The 21,110-nt window shown below is 50.9% G+C and overlaps 1 protein-coding gene across 8 annotated transcripts in view; it reads left to right on the top strand.

The window, feature by feature from the left end:
- The window catches only part of LOC140394261 (ankyrin-repeat and fibronectin type III domain-containing 1-like), a 1,262,745-nt gene that overhangs the window by 1,163,835 nt on the left and 77,800 nt on the right, over positions 1-21,110 (top strand). For all 8 annotated transcript variants that reach the window (XM_072481308.1, XM_072481309.1, XM_072481306.1 and 5 more), the window contains one exon: positions 17,540-17,755. In XM_072481308.1, coding sequence (XP_072337409.1) covers positions 17,540-17,755 — 216 coding nt within the window. The remainder of the gene's footprint in view (positions 1-17,539; positions 17,756-21,110) is intronic.

Genomic DNA, 21,110 nt, shown 5'->3' with positions numbered 1-21,110 from the left:
CAAGCTTTTTCCAAGAGTGGGGGTGTCAATTACAAGGGGTCATAATTTCAAGGTGAGAGGGTGAAAGTTTAAGGCAGATGTGCGTGGAAAGTTTTTTACGCAGAGGGTGATGGGTGCCTGGGATGCTTTGCCAGCGGAGGTGGTAGAGGCGGGCACGATAGCATCATTCAAGATGCACCTAGACAGATATATGAGTGGGCGGGGAACAGAGGGAAGTAGATCCTTGGAAAATAGACGACAGGTTTAGATAAAGGATCTGGATCGGCGCAGGCTGGGAGGGCCGAAGGGCCTGTTCCTGTGCTGCAATTTTCTTTGTTCTTTGTTCTTTGTTTGTTAATAAAGGCAAGTATACTATATGCCTTCTTAACTACTATATTCACCTGCCCTGCTACCTCAAGGGACCCATGTACATGCACACCAAGGTCCCTCTGATCCTTGATGCTTTCCAGGGTTCTGCCGTTTATCATGTATTCCCTTGCCTCGTTTATCCTGCCCAAGTGCTTCTCCTCACACTTATCCGGAGTGAATTCCATTTGCCACTGATCAGCCCATCTGACCAACCCGTCTATATCCTCCTGTAATCTAAGGTGATCCTCCTCACTATTTAACACCCCACCAATTTTCATATCATCTGTTAAATTACTGATCAACCATCCTACATTCATGTCTAAATCATTTATATAAAGCACAAATTGCAAGGGCCCCAATACTGATCCCAGCGCGACCCCACTAATCACAGGTTTTCAGTCAGAAAAACACCCCCTGACCATCATTCTCAGCTTCCTGCCACTCAATCAATTCTGAATCCAATTTGCCAAATTTCTTTGGATCCCATGGGCTCTTACTTTCGCTATCTGTCTCCTACGTGGGACCTTATTAACAGCCTTGCTGCACCCTAGCCCTGACCCAAGTGGACTATGTCAAATGCATTTCCCTCATCTATACATCTGGTCACCTCTTCGAAAAATTCAATCAGGTTGGTCATACATGACTTCCTCTTAAAAAAAACACGCTGACAGTTCTTGATTAATCCCTGTCTCTCCAAATGCAGATTAATTCTGCCTTCCAGAATTGCTTGCAATGGTTTCCCCACCACTGAGGTTAGATTGACTAGCCTGTAGTTTCTTGGTTTATCCCTTCCTCCCTTCTTGAATAACGGTACCACATTGGCTGTTCTCCAGTCCTCTGGCACCTCTCCTGTAGCCAGGCAGGAATTGAAAATTATTGCCCGCGTCCTTGCTATTTCCTCCATTGCCTCACTCAATAGCCTGGGATACATTTCATCTCGCCCTGGAGATTTGTCTGCTTTTAAACCACCAGACCACCAGGACCTCCTCTTTGTCTATGTAAATCTCTTTAATTTTATCACAGTCCTTCTTCCTGATTTCTATACCACACCGTCTTTCTCACAAGTGAACACCGACACAAAGTATTAATTTAGAACCCTATCTACGTCCTCCAGCTCCACACACAAATTATCACTGTGGTCCTTAATGGGCCCTACTCTTTCCCTAGTTATCCTTTTACCCTTAATGTATTTGTAAAAAAATTTCAGATTTTCCTTTATTTTACCTGCCAGTATACTTTTACATACCCTTTTTGCTCTCCTAATTTCCTTTTTAAGTTCCATTTTGCACACTCTATTCTGCTGCTGTTTTGAGCCCTTGATAATATGCCTAATGGCTCCTTTTATCTCCTTATCCAATGCTGTATATCCCTCAATATCCAGGGTTCACTGGATTTCTTAGTCCCACCCTTTTTCTTGATTGGAACATGTTGGCCCTGTACTCTCCCTATTTCCTTCTGGAATGCGTGCTACTGTTCTGTCAGTTTTACCTAAAAGTGTCTGCTCCCAGTCCACTCTGGCTAAATCATATCTCATCTTATTAAAACCGGCCTTCCCCCAGTTTAGAACTTTTATCTCAAGCCCATCCTTGTCCTTTTCCATAACAATCTTGAGTCTAACAGAGTTATGATCTGTGGTAGTATGCATTAGGGGTCATGTGGGACTGTGAAGCCGTGATGTAATTGGCTGACAGATCCCGGGTCCTGGTTGGCTGTTGACCTCTAGCTCCGCCCTGAAGGCGGGGTATAAGAACCTGGAGTTCTCCCCCGCAGGCCAGTCAGCTACTGAACTGCGGGGAACAAGTCACGCTTAATAAAGCCTCATCGACTTCATCTCTATTCGTCTCTCGTGAGTCTTTGTGTGCTACAATTTATTAAGCGTGCTTAAAAGAACTATGGAGCTCAGGATCATCCCGGAATGCCTGAGGATCAGCCCCAACGCAGTGAACTCAGCAGCAGTTTTCAAACACTGGCAGACTTGTTTCGAGGCCTACCTCAGAACGGCCGGGTCACAGAAGACCAGAAACTACAGGTCCTGCACTCGAGGGTAAGCCCGGAAATTTTCCCTCTCATCGAAGACGCAGAGGATTACCAGACGGCGTTCGCAGCACTAAAAAGCATCTATGTTCGCCCAGTGAACCAGATCTACGCACGCTACCAACTCGCAACGAGACGGCAAAGTCCCGGAGAATCGAGAGATGATTTCAACGCCGCGCTACTAATTTTGGGACGGGCCTGCAGCTGCCCGCCGGTAAACGCGATGGAACACACGGACATGTTGATGCGTGATGCTTTTGTGGCTGGTATGAACTCTTCCCAAATCCGCCAAAGACTTTTAGAAAAGAGTCGCTAGGACTCTCAGAGGCACGGGCCCTTGCAGCCTCACTAGATGTGGCCGCGCGAAACGCCCGCGCCTACGGCCCCGACCGCGCGGCAGCCCCTTGGGCTCCGTGGACCCCCGTCGCGACAAACCCCCCCCTCCCCCCCCCCACCCCACAGGCTTGCGCGGTTCAGACGCAAAGTCGTCCCGGGGGAGCCCGCTGCTATTTCTGCGGCCAGGCGAAACACTCCCGGCAGCGCAGCCCGGCCCGCGCAGCGACTTGTAAGAGCTGCGAGAAAAAGGGCCATTTCGCGGCTGTGTGCCGGTCCCGGGAGGTCGCCGCGGTCCCCGGCGAACAAGGATTCCTGCGCGCTTCTAACGCTCCCCAACCCCCCCAGCGCCCCATGTACGACCCACAGGCGCAACCAGTTTGGGTCCCGGCCACCGCTGTCCAGCGCCCCATGTACGACCCGCAGGCGCAACCAGTTTGGGTCCCGGCTACCGCTGTCTCCGGAGAACAAGGCGATCTGCGCGTTTCTGATGCTCCCCAACCCCCCCAGCGCCCCATGTGCGACCCGCAGGCGCCGCCATTTTGGGTCGCGGCCACCACGAGGGGAGGAGGGGCGCCGCCATCTTGGGATCCCCCAGACCTGTGCGACGCATGGGGACGGCCATTTTGTCCACCCCCGCCGCCATCTTGTGACCCCCCAGCCATGTGCGATGCATGGGGGCGGCCATTATGTTCACCCCCGCCGCCATCTTGGACGGCAACAACGGACCCCAGTGTCGACGGCTCCACGGGGTTCGAGGAAGATGCTCAAACACTACGATCACGTCTGGCCTCAATGACGCTGGATCAAGCACGGCCCCGGATGCTCCAGACGACGACAACAACGGTGCTGATAAATGGGCACGAGACACCATGCCTGGTCGACTCCGGGAGCACGGAAAGCTTCATCCACCCCGACACGGTAAGACGTTGTTTTTTGACCATCCGTCCCAGTGCGCAAAAGATTTCCCTAGCTGCAGGATCCCACTCCGTACAGATTAAAGGCTTCTGCATAGTGACCCTAACGGTGCAAGGGAGGGAGTTTAAAAACTACAGGCTCTACGTCCTTCCCCAACTCTGCGCGCCCACATTACTGGGATTAGATTTCCAGTGCAACCTGCAGAGCCTAACGTTTCAATTCGGCGGCCCAATACCCCCACTCACTATCTGCGGCCTCGCAACCCTCAAGGTTGAGCCCCTATCCTTGTTTGCAAACCTCACGCCGGATTGCAAACCCGCCGCCACTAGGAGCAGACGGTACAGCGCCCAGGACCGGACATTCATTCGGTCCGAAGTCCAGCGGCTACTGAAGGAAGGCATAATCCAGGCCAGCAACAGTCCCTGGAGAGCACAGGTGGTAGTAGTAAAGACAGGGGAGAAGCAAAGGATGGTCATAGACTATAGCCAGACCATCAACAGGTACACACAACTAGATGCGTACCCTCTCCCCCGCATATCCGACATGGTCAATCGGATTGCCCAATATAAGGTCTTCTCCACCGTGGACCTCAAGTCCGCCTACCATCAGCTCCCCATCCGCCCAAGTGACCGCACGTACACAGCCTTCGAGGCAGACGGGCGATTATACCACTTCCTAAGGGTCCCATTTGGCGTCACAAACGGGGTCTCGGTCTTCCAACGAGAGATGGACCGAATGGTTGATCAACACGGGTTGCAGGCCACGTTCCCGTACCTCGACAACGTGACCATCTGCGGCCACGATCAGCAGGACCACGACGCCAACCTCCAAAAATTCCTCCAGACCGCTAAGGCCTTGAACCTCACATACAACGAGGACAAGTGCGTGTTTAGCACAAACCGGCTAGCCATTTTGGGATATGTAGTGCGCAATGGGATAATAGGCCCCGACCCCGAACGCATGCGCCCCCTCATGGAAATTCCCCTCCCTCACTGCTCAAAAGCCCTAAAACGTTGCCTGGGGTTCTTTTCATATTACGCCCAGTGGGTCCCCCAGTACGCAGACAAGGCCCGCCCCCTAATACAGACCACGACCTTCCCCCTGTCGACAGAGGCTTGCCAGGCCTTCAGCCGCATCAAAGCGGATATCGCAAAGGCCACGATGCGCGCCATCGACGAGTCCCTCCCCTTCCAGGTCGAGAGCGACGCCTCCGATGTAGCTCTAGCGGCCACCCTTAACCAAGCGGGCAGGCCCGTGGCCTTTTTCTCCCGAACCCTCCACGCTTCAGAAATCCGCCACTCCTCAGTGGAAAAGGAAGCCCAAGCCATAGTGGAAGCTGTGCGACATTGGAGGCATTACCTGGCCGGCAGGAGATTCACTCTCCTCACGGACCAACGGTCGGTAGCCTTCATGTTCGATAATGCACAGCGGGGCAAAATTAAGAACGACAAGATCTTAAGGTGGAGGATCGAGCTCTCCACCTTCAACTATGAGATCATGTACCGTCCCGGAAAGCTGAACGAGCCGTCCGACGCCCTATCCCGCGGCACATGTGCCAACGCACAAATTAACCGCCTCCAAACCCTCCACGAGGACCTCTGCCACCCGGGGGTCACTCGGTTCTACCACTTTATAAAGTCCCGCAACCTCCCCTACTCTGTGGAGGAGGTCCGTACAGTCACAAGGAACTGCCACATCTGCGCAGAGTGCAAACCGCACTTTTTCAGGCCGGATGGTGCGCACCTGATCAAGGCTTCCCGTCCCTTTGAACGCCTTGGTCTGGATTTCGAAGGGCCCCTCCCCTCCACCGACCGCAACATATACTTCCTGAACGTGGTGGACGAGTACTCCCGTTTCCCCTTCGCCATCCCCTGCCCTGACATGACAGCGGCCACAGTCATTAAAGCCCTTAACACCATATTCACACTGTTCGGTTGCCCCGCATACGTCCACAGCGACAGGGGGTCCTCCTTTATGAGTGACAAGCTGCGCCAGTTCCTGCTCAGCAACGGTATAGCCTCGAGCAGGACGACCAGCTACAACCCCCGGGGGAACGGGCAAGTAGAGAGGGAGAACGGCACGGTCTGGAAGACCGTTCTACTGGCCCTACGGTCCAGGGACCTCCCAGTTTCACGGTGGCAGGAGGTCCTCCCGGACGCTCTCCACTCCATCCGGTCGCTACTGTGTACTAGCACTAACCAAACGCCTCATGAGCGCCTCCTTGCCTTCCCCAGGAAGTCCTCCTCTGGAACGTCGCTGCCGACCTGGCTGGCGGTCCCAGGACCCATCCTGCTCCGAAAACATGTGCGGGCGCACAAGTCGGACCCGTTGGTCGAGAGGGTTCGCCTCCTCCACGCGAACCCGCAGTACGCTTACGTGGAGTACCCCGACGGCCGACTGGACACGGTCTCCCTGCGAGATCTGGCGCCCGCCGGCAACACACACATCCCCCCGACACCAATCACCCCCTCCCTGCCACCGGCGCACCCCGCGAGCGCCCCCTTCCCGGGGGGATCGGTCCTCCTCCCAGGTCCGACCAGAAGTGAAGCGGAAGCAGAAACCGTAAGGCTCCCGGAGACGACAACACGGGAACAAGCACCACCACCGGGGCCGAGGCGATCGACGAGGACGACCAGACCGCCCGACCGACTTGTGGCATCAATGTAACATTACTATATTGTGGACTGTAACGAGAACGTTTTCCTTTTCCCCCTTTTACTGTAAATAGTTCAAAACAAAAAAAAAACCTCTGTACATGCAAAAGTTTTCCTCCCAGGACCAGCCTTGTAAACCCTTACCACCATACGAAGCACCACCCCGCCGGGTTCATTTTTAACAAGGGGTGAATGTGGTAGTATGCATTAGGGGTCATGTGGGACTGTGAACCCGTGATGTCATTGGCTGACAGATCCCGGGTCCTGGTTAGCTGTTGACCTCTAGCTCCGCCCTGAAGGCGGAGTATAAGAACCTGGAGTTCTCCCCCGCAGGCCAGTCAGCTACTGAACTGCGGGGAACAAGTCACACTTAATAAAGCCTCATCGACTTCATCTCTATTCGTCTCTCGTGAGTCTTTGTGCGCTACAATATCACTGTCTGCAAAATGCTCCCCCACTGTTACTTCAATCACTTACCTGACTTTGTTCCCTAAATTTAAGTCCAGGACCACCCCCTCTCTTGTAGGACCTTCTACGTACTGACTCAAAATGTTCTCCTGGAAGCTTTTTAAGATATCCCCTCCCTCTGAACCTTTTACACTGTGGCTACCCCAGTTAATGTTGGGGACGTTGAAATCCCCCACTATCACTACCCTATTAATTTTGCACTACTTTGAAATTTGCCTCCATATCTGCTCTTCTATTTCTTTTGGGTTGTTAGGGAGCCTGTAAAACACTCCCAGCAATGTGATTGCTCCTTTTTGGTTTTAAAGTTCTACCAGCCTCCATTGGCACAACCAACATGCCAGTCCCTGCTTGTTTTATGCTCAACTGGGTGGGCCTCCGCCCACTACCTGGGAGCTCACACTGCACGAGCCCCACGGGGAGATCGATAATAGTTTCCCCGTGGTCCTCATGGGGGTTATGATAGCTCCCATCCCACTTAATCACATGCTCTTCCTGCCTCCAAGCTTGCTACTAGCGAGAGCATAAGATTCCACCCCATGTTTTGTTACAAATAAAGTCAAAAAATGTTAATGTTTGTGTGAGCTGAAGGAGGCTGATGCAATGACCACTGTGCATAATTGATTTGTGGTAGGCATTCTGACATGATTGTCTTTTTTGTTGATCAAGTTTGAATACACAGGTGCTGTAGGGATATGTACAGTTCTTATGTTCTCCAAAATAATCCTTGAACACCTCCCACAGTTCACCTTTTAATTCATTAATTTTTTTTTAGAAAATATTTTATTGAAGCATTTGTAATTTTCACAATTTAATATGTTGACATTTCTAAAACAACTGCGCGGGTCGACGCACAAAATACCCCCTAAAAGAACAACAAACAATAAACCACGTCCCCCACTTCTCCCGCCCTGTCCCCAATTCCCCGTATACTAAATTCCCTGTCCTTATTTAACATTACCATGCCTCCTATTTTCCTTCCCCCCCTCCCCCCTTTTCCCTTTCCCCCCTTACTGCTGACGTTCAATTTTTGCCAAAGAAATCGATGAACGGTCGCCAACTCTGGGCGAATCCCTGTATTGATCCTCTCAGAACGAACTTGATTTTCTCCAGACTGAGAAACTGTACCATATCGCTGTCCCACACTCCTGACTTCGGGGGCTCCGAGTCCCTCCATCTCAGCAAGATCCGTCTCCGGGCCACCAGGGAGGAGAAGGCCAGGATATTGGCCTCCCACCCCTCCTTTGACCCCGGATCCTCCAACATCCCAAATATTGCCAATTCTGGACTCGGAGTTACCTTACCTTCCAAAACTTCTGACATAACATCCGCAAACCCCTGCCAGAATTCCCTCAGTTTCGGACATGCCTAAAATATATGAACATGGTTGGCCGGACTACACCCACACCGTCCACATCTGTCCTCCACCTCCTCGAAGAACCTACTCAGCCGGGCTACCGTTATGTGGGCCCTGTGGACTACATTGAACTGAATCAAGCTAAGTCCAGCACAGGACGAGGATGGATTTACCCTTTTCAAAGCTTTTTCCCACAGTTCAGTTTCCAGCTCCCCTCACAACTCCTCTTCCCACTTCCTCTTCACCTCTCTGATAGGGGCCCCTTCCACGCTGACAATTCCCTGTATATCTCCGAAATCTTCCCATCTCCAAACCCTGTTTTTGACAGCACTTTATCCTGTAGTCCCCTCAGGGGGAGGCGAGGAAAGCTTGGGATCTGTCTCCGTACAAAGTCCCGCACTTGAAGGTACCGAAACCCGTTCCCACCCGGCAAACTCCTCCTCTAATGGTCGGGAAGCCGTCCTGGATGAATAGATCCCCAAACCTCTCAATCCCTGCCCGCTGCCATATCTTAAAGCCCCTATTCAGCCCCCCCCGGGGCAACCCGGTGATTGTCACAGATCGGTGACCACACTGACGTCCCCTCCAATCTCATATGCTGCCTCCATTGCCCCTACACTCTTAGGACTGCCACCACACAGGACTTGAAATGTATCGAGCCGGCGAGAACGGCAGGGGCGCCGTCAGTAAAGCCTCCAGACTCGTACCTTTGCAGGATGCTGCCTCCATCCGCTCTCAGACGACCCCTCCCCCACTACCCAGTTGCTGACCATTGATATGTTGGCAGCCCAGGAATAGTTATTAAAGCTCGGGAGAGCCAAGCCCCCTTCTCCGCGGGTGCATTCCAGGAGTACCCTCTTTACTCTCAGGGTTTTACCCGACCATATAAACCTCGATATCGCTGCATTCATACTTCTGAAAAAAGCTTTTGGGACAAAAATCGGGAGACACTAAAAAAAGAAAAGCAATCTCGGAAGGACAGTCATCTTCACCGTCTGAACCTTCCCCGCCAGCGTCAGTGGGAGCATGTCCCATCTACAAAAATCCCTTCTCATTTGATCCACTGCTTTGCCCAAATTTTACTTATGAAGCTGCCCCAGGTACCTAAAACTCCTCCCAACCACTTTAAAAGGCAGTCTCCTTTCCTGCCCCCGTGCCTGGATCACGAACATCTCGCTCTTTCCCATATTTAACTTATAGCCTGAAAATCGCCCAATACCTCCATGATTCCGGTCATCCCCCCGCCGGATCTGTGCATAAAGCAGCAAGTGATCCGCATAGAGAGAGACCCTGTGTTCCACCCCGTCTCACTATACCCTGCCAGGCATTCCCCGCTCTCAGGGCCATTGCTAAGGGTTCTATGACCAGGGCAAACGGTAAAGGGGAGAGTGGGCATCCCTGCCATGTCCCCTGACATAGACTAAAGTATTCCGACTGAACACGGTTCGTTCTTACGTTTGCCACTGGGGCCCGGTACAATAACCGGACCCACTCCACAAATCCCTGCCCAAACCCAAACCTGCCTAAAATATCCCATAGATATATCCACTCCACCCGGTCGAAAGCCTTCTCCACGTCCATGGCAACTACCACCTCAGCCTCGCTCCCCTCCGCTGGCATCATAAGTACATTCAGAAGCCGTCTAATGCTGGATGTCAGGTGCCTGCCCTTGACAAATCCCGTCTATCCTCCCTAGTTATCGTCGGGACACAATCCTCTATTCGAGTGGCCAGGATGCCAATAATTTGGCATCTACATTCAAGAGGGAGATTGGCCTGTACGACCAACAGCTCTCCGGATCCTTGTCTCGCTTCACGCTGAGAGAAATTGATGCCTGTGATAATGTTGGGGGGTCTACTCCCAGCTCCTTGGACTCGTTAAAAGCCTTAAACAGGAGCGGCCCCAGTAACCCAGAGAACTTCTTATAAAATTCAACTGTGAATCCGTCAGGTCCTGGGGCTTTACCCGATTGCATCGCCCCCAGTCCAGCTATCACCTCCCCAAGCCCAATCAGGCCTCCCAGGGCCTCCACCAGCTCCTCATTTACCTTCGGCAACTCTAGCCTCCCCAGGAATTGATTCATGCCCTCCTCCCCAACCGGGGGTTCCCCTCATATCCTTTATTTTCCCTATTTCTCTCGCCACCTCCTGTTTCCTCAGCTGATGTGCCAGCATCCTGCTAGCTTTCTCCCCATGTTCATATATTGCCCCTTTTACCCTCCTCAGCTGACCCTCTGCCTTGCCTGTGGAAAGGAGCCCAAACTCCATTTGAAGTCCCTGACGCTCCTTCAGGGGCTCCTCATTTGGAGACTCAGAATATCTCCTGTCCACCTGTAAGATTTCTCCTACCAACCTGTCCAGCTCCAACTGCTCAGTTTTAACCCTGTGGGCTCGAATCAAAATACATTCCCCTCTAATAACCGCTTTCAGTGCCTCGCAGACCACCCCAACCGCAATCTCTCCCGCGTCATTGATCTTTATGTACCCCCAAATGGCCTCTCTCACTCGCTCACAGATCTCCTCATCCGCTAACAGCCCTGTATCTAGTCTCCACTGTGGGCTCTGGGGCATTCCCGTTCCTGCCCCTAGGTCTACCCAGTGTGGTGCGTGATCTGAAACCACAATTGCTGAGTACTCAGTCCTCAACCCCTGCTAACAGTATTTTATCTCAGCACGAAGAAATCTATCCTGGTGCTTTTAATTCATTAATAACCCTTTCCTATCTATTGTGGTCATATTGAACCTCATGCCTCTTAAATCTAAGATTGAATTCAATTATAATATGGTCACTGGGAGCTGGATGCTCCCTGGCCATCAGGTTGTTGGTTAATTTGCATCGCTGTGTGATGTTAGGCAGCAATTCAGTTCATGGTCAGAATAATGCTTTGAAAATTGAGGCCCCCCCCCACCCTTTTTCTTATTGCCTCTGCTGACAGTTTTCCCCGAAGAAGTCGACAAACAGCTGTCACCTCCGGACGAACCCTAGCATTGGCCCTCTTAAGGCAAACTTAATTTTCTCAAGTCTGAGAAACCCGGCCATGTCACTAACCCAGATCTCGGGAGCTTCGAGTCCCTCCACGCTAGTAATATCCGCTCCGGGCTACCAAGGAGGCAAAGGCCAAGACGTCGGCCTCTCTCGCAACCTGGACTCCCGGATCTTCCGACACTCCAAAAATCGCTACCTCTGGACTCGGCACCACCCTTGTTTTTAGCACCGTGGACATGACCTCTGCAAATACCTGCCAGAATCCCCTAAGCTTCGGACATGCTCAAAACATATGGACATGGTTTGCTGGCCCTCCCGCACACCTGTCCTACTTTTGGGGGATAAGGGATGTCTGCTGAGAACCTGGCTAATGACGCCAGTACGGAGGCTGGAGATTGAAGCAGAGACCCACTGCAATGAGGCTCATGCTGCCACCTGGACTGTCATTGAGCGGTGCATCAGACTCCTCAAGGTGTGGTTCCGATGCCTCGACCACTCCAGAGCTACCGCCTGGAGGGTCGCCCGCTTTGTTGTGGTCTGCTGTGTCCTCCACAACCTTGCACAGCAGCGGGGTGACGAGCTGGAGGCTGGTGACAAGGAACATGTGGCCACCTCGGAGGAGGAGGAGGGGGAGGAGGAGTAGGAGGATGGGGACGAGGATAATGAGGAGGCGCCAGACTAGCAGGGGCTGGAGGACGAGGCCAGGGAGAAACCTGAGGCCCAACCGGAAGCTACAGGACAAGTGGCCCGGCAAGCCCCAGGGGGCCAGGTAGGCGGTCATACTGGTCCGATTCACATAGGTCGTTGGCTGGTCCATCGTCATATTCTTACCCACCCACCACCCCATTTCCCACCCTCCCAGTGTATGTGTCACATCGCTCCAGCGTTCTGGGACTGTGTGGGCACTGCCACTGTCGAGGGCAGGAGGGTGATGATAACCCACAGAGTGCTGAGCGCTGCTGCTCCTCAAACTATGCCAGAGTCTGACCCCTGCCTGTCTGCGCAGTGCTCGCTCACACCCATCACCTGCACGCGGCAATGCATTGTGGAAGAAAGTGACAGGCTTCCTACTGGTTGTGCACAAGGGTATTTATTGTTCAATATACCACCCCACTCTCCCGATGGTGCAACCCCCACCCATCCCCTCACCCCACACCCAACCCTCACCCTCTACCGACCCCATCCCCCTTCCCCCGGTGCCCTCAGTGATCTTTGATGTGCTTTGCCCTCCTAGCTCTACATCTAGTTATGTCCCCAGGATGCACATCAGAAGTGGAGGCAGCCGGGCAGCCCGGTGGCACAGTGGGTTAGCCCTGCTGCCTCGCGGCGCCGAGGTCCCAGGTTCGATCCCGGCTCTGGGTCACCGTCCGTGTGGAGTTTGCACATTCTCCCCGTGTTTGCGTGGATTTCGTCCCCACAACCTTAAAATGTGCAGGCTAGGTGGATTGGCCGCACTAAATTGCCCCTTAATTGGAAAAAATTAATTGGGTACTCTAAATTTATATAAAAAAATAAAGAAAAAAAAAAGAGGTGGAGGCAGCCAGCTGCCTTCCTCGTCTCAGGCAGCACCGGCTGTCTTGTGGCTCACCTCCGGTACCCTCGGGGAACAGGAAATCCCTCCTGGCCTCCACCATGTCCAGGAGCCTCCCCAGGTCAGCATCCCTGAATCTTGGGGCCGGTCTCCTCGGCACCATTGTTGTGAGCTGGCTGGGGTTGACTGGGCAAGTGCAGCCTAAGCGCTGCTCAACGTTAGCGGGGGGCTGGCGAGTGCGGTGCCGGTGATCAGCTGGTGAGCCGGCATTCAGGGCAATAAGCCCATGACGCCTTGTTAAGTGGACCAATTTACGTTGAATAGCTGCCAATTTGGGTGGAAAATCCAGAAAGGATCGGGAAATGTGATTCTCTACAGCGAGATCATGTTTCCCAATTTTCCCTGCCCCTCACCAGTGATGTGGGCATGAACCTAATTTGAATAGATTTCAATGAATTTAAATATTATTAATGAGCCCCTGCAAAATGATTCCCCCCTCAGTAAATATTCATACCTCGCTGACGTGGTGAGGGGGAGCGGAGGCACTGTAGGTGGGGGAGGGGCAATTGCCAGTGATACCTCCGCAGTGATGGTGGCGGGGTGCCAGCGTTGATAGTCTAGGGGGAGGAGAGCCCCCGATACCTCAAGCTGGGGGCCGTTCGGTCTCAGTGCTGATCGGAGCACCCTTTAAAGCTGTCGTCCCAAACTCTGTGGAGACATTTACTGGTTCTATCAGGCCCTTCCCTGTCAGAGTGACAGCATAAACCATGCCCACTCCATTTTTTCGTTCAAAGAGTCTCAGTATCTGGAGAGAAAACCGATTTGTGCAACTGGAAAGTTGCACACCAGTTTTCAGTCTGAGTCTGACACTTTGCCAAGTTCTGGTAAGATTCCGCCCATGGTTGATGACTTTCTAGGTATCGAATTGTGCACTGTGTTTCTGTAAGCCCCGGTTTATTTTCACGACAACCTGGTGGCATACCCAGTCATTCCCCAATTTGCTGATAATGAGGCCTTAGAGTTGGAATCTTTGGCCGCAATTCTCCAGCCGTTGGGATTCTTTTATCCCGCTGGCATCGCACCTCCTATCGCAGGTTTGCCGGAGGCGAGGAGTGGCTTCAATGAGAAATCCCATTGACACGCAGTGGGAGAATCCTGCCCTATATTTTTGTCGTCAATGAACAGTGCGCCGCGGAGAATCCTGCCCTTTATTTCTGATTTTGTTTCCGGGCTGTGGTGTCAGGCATTTGACAACATGAGGTGAAATTCCAATGGTGTGGACAATACCACTAGTAGCCAGATTTTTACTTGTTCATGAAGCCCAAGTTAATGTCCTGGAATCCTCAGCCGTGGAGGCTGGATTGGCAGGTTAACAGGATGGTGATTTTACACAGGGTTCTCATCAACTTTCTCCTCCGACACAGGCTCAGGCTTTACTTCCTGCACTGGTGGCTCTGGTTCTGAATATGTTTTTCTCAGGACTCTATGTTCCTATGATATGTCCTGACCTCAGTGAGTGAGAGAGTGAGAACCCTGAGACTCGGAGTGAACTGGACACACTCACACACCACAGATTCTGCTCATTGTGTGAATACATGCTATCCCCATGCCCCTGCTCCTTCCTCCCCAAAAACCTATCCACACTAGGCGGGGAGAGGAGGAAAACCTAAGCTGAAAGCCAACCTGTTTCCAACCCCCACTTTTATATGAATTACTCCAAGCCCAGCATGGAGTCTGCACAATCAGAGGTGAATGCAAGGTCATTGTTAGTTAAACTCAACTCCTTATCTTCGCCACGGTTCCTCCCTCCCCTTCTGCACACATCAGTGCCCATCCACTGATCAAGTGGTACCCCATTTTTTCAGAGAAAGCGATTATAAGGAAATAAATAATTCCCTACACAACCTGAAATTCAACCACTATTCTCCAGGTCATGTGGCAACCGGGTAAGGACTGTATTTGGCTTGGCTATAGCTGTAAACATGGCTATGGTTCACATATAGGAATGGATGCTTGGGTGTGGTTGCTTTGTTGCTCAGTTCTAGCACCGCATATTGAATCAGCGCGAAAAAGTCCTCTCTATTGCATCAGATTGTTCCACTGATCTGAGTACAACCTTCTTGCAAACTTTCATTCAATGTAAATGGAATTGCAAACCACACTGTCTGAAGTAAATGGTAATAATACAGGGAGTGAAAACTAAGTAGTCTTCAGCCAACTGGAATGAGAGTTGCAGGGGTAATTGAACCAGGACATGTAGATATAATTCAATCTCCACTTTAAAGCTACATATTCTGTTATTATTTTTCCTATTTCCTATTTCCATATTCTAGAAACTGGTGTAATTAGATCCATCTGCTAGGAGGAACTTTATTAGCTATCCAACCCATATTGTGACTGCCTTGGGAGTGTTTGATGGGACAGTATAGAGCAAACTTTACTCTGTATCTAACCCAGTTTGTACCTAACCTTCGAATGTTTGATGGGGACAGTGTAGTGGGAGCTTTGCTCTGTATCTAACCAATGCTGTACTTGTCCTAAGAATGCTTTATGGGACAACGAAGAGGGAAATTTACTCTGTATCTAATCCTGTTAAAACCCTACTTAGGCGAGCGCTGTTTGATCACGCTCCTTTTGGGCGGGATTGCGTACCTTGCGGGACTTGGGTATATCCCACAAGGTGTAAAGGCTGTCGGGAAACCCGTGAGTGGCCTCTCCTGGGATATACCGCCCACACCGCGCTCTCACTTGAGCGCAACACGGCCGGTAGATCATGCCCTGGGTCTCTGTCATTGGAAATGTACCAACTGCATTCACTCTGATGGGAAAAAATAATATATTTTTTTAAGCATTCTATTATGATTCACATTTTTAAATAATTTACATTCACAGAATTGTGTCCCAGGTGACCTTGACATTTTGGTTACCGCACTTGGTTGGTTTATGTGAGAGAAGTTTGAAGGAATGGCAAAAACCATGTAATTCTGCTGTATTAAGATATATTATAATAGAGGCTCCATTAGCAGATTTTTTTAACATACTTTTAAGTTTATTTGTTTACAGTCCAGTTTCTGAAGGTTTTGTCAATCAGTCTGAGAAAGAACTCACGGTAAGACCAGCATTTGTTGCCCAGCCCCAGTTGCTCTTGTGAATGTGGTGGTGAGCTGCCTTAGGAATTGTCGCAGTCCATGTTGAGTAGGTACACCCACAGTGCTATCATGTATGGAATTCCAGGATTTTGACCCAGAGATAATATTAATACTTCGGTTTAATGCAATAATGGGAACTATTTATTATCTATTTACAAGTGAGGAACATAGGAGGATCTGGAGGCCATTAGCCCCTTCAACCAGTTTCCTGATGCAATTAGATTATCATTTATCTCTACCCCAACCCAACTGATCGGGCTCATACTCAGATTTATGCTTTCTTTGTGAAATAAAAATATATTGATCTCGAGTTGAAAATTTCAACTGAACCATCATCCACAAACTTTGGGACAAAGCGCTCTGGATTTGCTCTGGATGGTACACCTTTGTGCGATGTAATTCTTCCTGATTTTACCCCTAAAAGGCTTAGCTCTAATTTTAGTGTTATATGCCTCCTTGTTCTGGAATCTTCTCCTGGAGAAAATCATGTTGCCATTTGAACAGTTTAATTCAATTACCTTCAACCATCTAACTGAAGGAAATATAAAGCGATTTTATGCAATTTGTCCTCATAATTTATCTTTTTAAGCTGAGGTGTGAATGACTGCCATTGATATCAAGGCAACATTTGATGGTGCAGAATTAAGGAGCCCTAGCAAAATTGATATCAATGGGGATCAGGGAAAAACTTTCCACGGGTTGAAATCATACTAAACATGAGGCAAGCTGGTTGTTGTTGCTGGTGGCCAAACATCTTATCCCCAAGACATTGCTTCAGGAATCACTCAGGGTAGTGTCCTAGGCACAACCACCTTTAGATGCATCATCAATGACCTTTCCTCCAACATAAGGTCAGAAGTGTAGATGTTTGCTGATGATTACAGTATTCAGCACCATTCCTGACTGACCATTCCACACTGAAGCAGTCGTGTCAAGATGCAGCCAGACCTGGACAATATTCAGGTTTGGGATGATATGTGGCAAGTAACATTCGCGCCTGCCAATAACCATGTCCAACAAGGGTGAATCTAACCATCTCCCCATGACATTCAGTGGCATTATCCTCATTAAACCCCTGACATAGTATCCGAGGGAGAAACTGCACCAGACCAGCCATATAAATACTGTTGCTACAAGAGCAGGTCAGAGGCTGAGAATTCTGCAACAAGTAGTTCCTGTCTCCCCAAAGTCAACCCACCATCTAAATGACAGATGTCAAGAGTGTGATGAAATAACTTGCACTTGTCTAAATGAAGTGCAGCTCCAACAACACTCAAGAAGCTAAACACCATTGAGGACAAAGCAACCTACTTCATTCATACCCGATCCACCACCATAAACATACATTCCATCCACCACTGTCACACAGTGACAGCAGTGGGTAACATAAATAAGGTGCTCTGCAGCAACTTACCAAGGCTCCTTTGACAGGACCTTCCAAACCTGCAACCTCTAACAGAAGGATGAGGGCAGCAGACATATGGGAACACCAGCACCTGCAAGTTCCTCTGCAAGCCCACACATCATCCTAACCTGGAAATATTTTGATGCCTCTTTACTATTGCTGTGTCAAAATCCTGGAAGCCCCTCCTTAACAAGACTGTGGTGTGCCTACATCACATGGATGGCTCACCACCATCAACTTGAGGGCAATTGTTGATCAGCATCAAATGGTGGCCGTGCCCAGATCCCATGAAAGAATAAAAAGTAAAATTAAAACTAGTGTCTCTCTGATTCTTTTTCTTAAGCTCTCTTTATTTTTCAGGGACTGCTTGGAACCCAGGATCTTGGCCACGTATACTTCGAGCCCATCAAAGATAAGCATGGGAATGTATTGATTGTGACCCTGAGGGAACTGAACTCATACCAGAGTCTGGAGAATGTCAGGTGGATTCCTCTGTCTAAGTTCCAGACTCAACGCAAGTCACTCTCATCTCCAGAAGACCCCACAGCACTGGATATGCTGCTGTCGACTCTCCATGTAGGATGATAGTTACAAAACAGGGGTTATGAGTTAGCATACAGCTTAAATTGACATGAAATAGACTGGAAAAAGATTTGGTTATTTTGTAGTTTCAGTTTTGGAATTCCACTCGGTTATCGTGACTAAACTTTTGTTAAGAATCACAATCCCAACCACTATCTTGTTCATGGGCCACCTTGCTGAGCTCCAACTCATGACGAGATCCTCTCTTGGTGGCTCCTGTGCATCTGTGGACAGCTGATGTGTGATGAGCGAACACTTAACGCAGGAAGAGAAATATGCTCCTGGATTAGTGTTTCTATCAAACAGTTCAATCTTGTTAGATCCTTTGACTTCCAGAAACGATTTTGAACGTTTCCTATTCAGCTCACCGCTACTTTTGGTGACAATAACATCTCTACGGCTTTAATTTCCTAGTTTACCTGTATAACCATTAATATCCTTTCATTCCAATATGTATCCCTCTCCTTTTAAACCCCTTGATTCAATATGCTTCCAGGCCTCATTTTACATTTTTATCAACCTTTGTGTGCAGGTTTTTCTGGATTTATTTTTCTCCAGCTTAGCACTGTTGCCCGTATTTCATACTACACCTAGACCCAATTGTTGTTAGTCCTGCCCTCAGTGATTGGACTAGCTTTTAATTCCACAATGCTTTGAATTTAGGGTGCGATTTAACCACCACGTTAAGCCCGGTATGGATCTGGGCGTACCGGTTAAATAGCGGGAAAGGCCTTGATAGTTGTGAGAGCACTTCACAACTCTCAAGTGCATTCTCGTGGGTCCACATGCAATATCTCAGGCGATGGTTAATGCACTGGGGAGATCCTTGTGGTCAAAGGGTGAGTGTGTAGATCAGGGGAGGACACCTGAGCAAGGTCTCCCTAATGTTCCCACCAGGGGCCTGGGGTTTAGGGGCTCCTGCTGTGACCGGAAGTGAGTATATAGAGCCAGGTTTTCCAGCACAACTGGCTCGGTGGATGGTACTCTGAGCAAAGGCGGGACACGTATGGGTGGGGGAGGCTTGGGGGATTTGAGGTTCCCGGGGTGGAAGCCCTAACTGATTGTCGATCTATCTCCACTCCAATTCCTTAATACCAAAATGGATGGTGGTGTCGATTCCACAGAGGATCCCCTCGCGGTGCTGGTGGTATCCTAGGCGGCAGTGTCGAGGCAGGCTGGAGGCAGCACCCCATGTGCAGGGGGCCGCCACACACCCTGAAGACCTGGCCGCCGATCAGGCTGAGGAGGAAACCAGAGGGGGATGCCAGCGATGGCTCAAGGTGTACAGGTGTCGTTGGTCTTTCGAGGAGATGACGGACAGCAAGTGCCGCAGGAAACTCCATCTCAACAAAGAGACAGTGCAGCACCTGTGCCGCATTCTCGAGGACTTGGCACCTCGTGGATGAGGAGGGCAACCACTTTCGGCCACCGCAGCCCTGAACATTTATGCAACAGGTTCATTCCAGGGCTCGGCTGGGGACTTGTGCGGGATTTCTCAAGCTCCAGCTCACAAGTGCGTCCGTGACGTCACGGATAGCCTGTATGCTTGGACAGCAGACAATATCAACTTTCAGCTGGACCAAGCCCACCAACGTGCCGGGCTGCACGATTTTCCACCATCACCGGGATGCCCCAGGTCCAGGAGGTAATTGATGGTCTTGTGGGCACTGGGGTATCAAGGAGTGCCCTTCATTAGCAGGAAGGGGTTCAACTCCCAGAATGTTCAACTCATGCGTGACCACCACCTCCAGATCATGTAATTGTGCGCATGGTTCCCAGGGACCGTGCATGACAGCTATATCCTGGAACACTCTGAAATCCCTGGCTTTTGTGAGGACCACACAGGATGTTGGGTTGGTTCTTGGGGGATAAGGAGTACCCGCTGAGGTCCTGGCTAATGGTGCCAGTGTGGAGGCCTGAGACCAAGACTGAGACCTGATATAACGAGGCTCATGTCGCCACCTGTGCTGTCATTGAGTGGTGCATTGGCCCGCTAAAAATGCAGTTCTGATGCCTGGGCTGCTTTGGTGGAGCACTGCAGCAGCCTGGGACAGCAGCAGGGTGACATGCTGGAGGAGGAGGAGGGACATATGGCCTCATCTGAGGAGGAACAGAAGGAGGTGGACCAGGAGGGGATGGTGCACCAGCCTGGGAGGAGTCAGAGGATGGAGGACAGGCGGCAAAGGTCTGGCATGGTGGGAGGACCATGGATGCCCGCATCATTGCCTAATCCTCACAGGATGAGGCTTTGTCTGTCAGCTCCTACCCCTATTACCCCCCTCCCCTCTTTCCCCTACCCCCCCCATTCCCCTCCTTTCCCCCTCAATTCCCCTCCTTCCCACCCATTCCCCAACCCTCTCACCCATCCTCCGACTACCCTGTTCCACCCTCCAAGGGTCTGTATAACATCAACACAGGATGATGGGCCTGTGTTGGCACTGTCAGCGGCGGGTCAATATACAAGTTAGGAGAGTGATGAACCCTCGCTGTGAGGAACGCTCTGATGCTCGTCAGTTTATCCAAAAACCTGACTCATGTCTTTCTGCTGACAACATACGCACACACATCCTCTGAACATGGTCTGCATCGGGGGCCTTTGATCTTGGACCACCGTGCCTGAGGCGCAAGGTGTGGGGGTGGAGGCATGCCCGCTCTGAATATTAATGTGCCATAAACATCACATATATCAGGTGTGACATGTTTTAATTGTGACCATTTGACATTTCCATTCCCCCTAGCTACACATTGTGACGCCCCACCCCTCCCCCACCCCTCAGTGCCCACTCCGTGATCCTCAATTTCCTTGCTCTTACGTGGTCTACTTCTACGTCTAGCCACATCCCCAGGATGCACATCTGAGATGGAGGCAGCCTGCTTCTTTTTGCGCCCTGTGGCCTTAGATGCTCTTTGCAGACGTCCTCTGGAGGGCCTGGAGCTGGATGGCCCCGGCCGACTTATCAGTGTCACTGGCATTGCTGTGCCATCCTGTTCTGCCCGCTGCCCGTGAGACGTGCTGGTGTCAGAAGAGAGGGGATTCGTAAGAACTGGAGACCACCATTGTCCACTTGGTAGCAGGCCCAGTTGTCCTCCAGCTCTTCTTTCTCCCTGATGGTGCCCGTAGGGCCCTTAGCGACTCTATTCGACAGAGGGGCAGCTGGAGTGAGCTCCAGGGGCCTCTGCGTCATCTGGTCCTGGTGCCTCCACATTGTTGGCGCCATGGTGTCAATGCTCTCAGCGATGCTCCTCAGTGACTGGGCCACGCTCTGCAGTGTCCGGCAATGTCCACCTGCATCTGGCACACGTCCCTCAGTGACTGGGACATGCTCTAAGTGCCTTGGCAATGTCCACT

The sequence above is a fragment of the Scyliorhinus torazame genome, chromosome 17 (assembly GCF_047496885.1).
Source record: "Scyliorhinus torazame isolate Kashiwa2021f chromosome 17, sScyTor2.1, whole genome shotgun sequence".
Classification (NCBI taxonomy): Eukaryota; Metazoa; Chordata; class Chondrichthyes; order Carcharhiniformes; family Scyliorhinidae; genus Scyliorhinus; species Scyliorhinus torazame.
The sequence above is the reverse complement of the archived record's forward strand: the minus strand, read 5'-3'. Positions and strand labels throughout refer to the sequence as shown.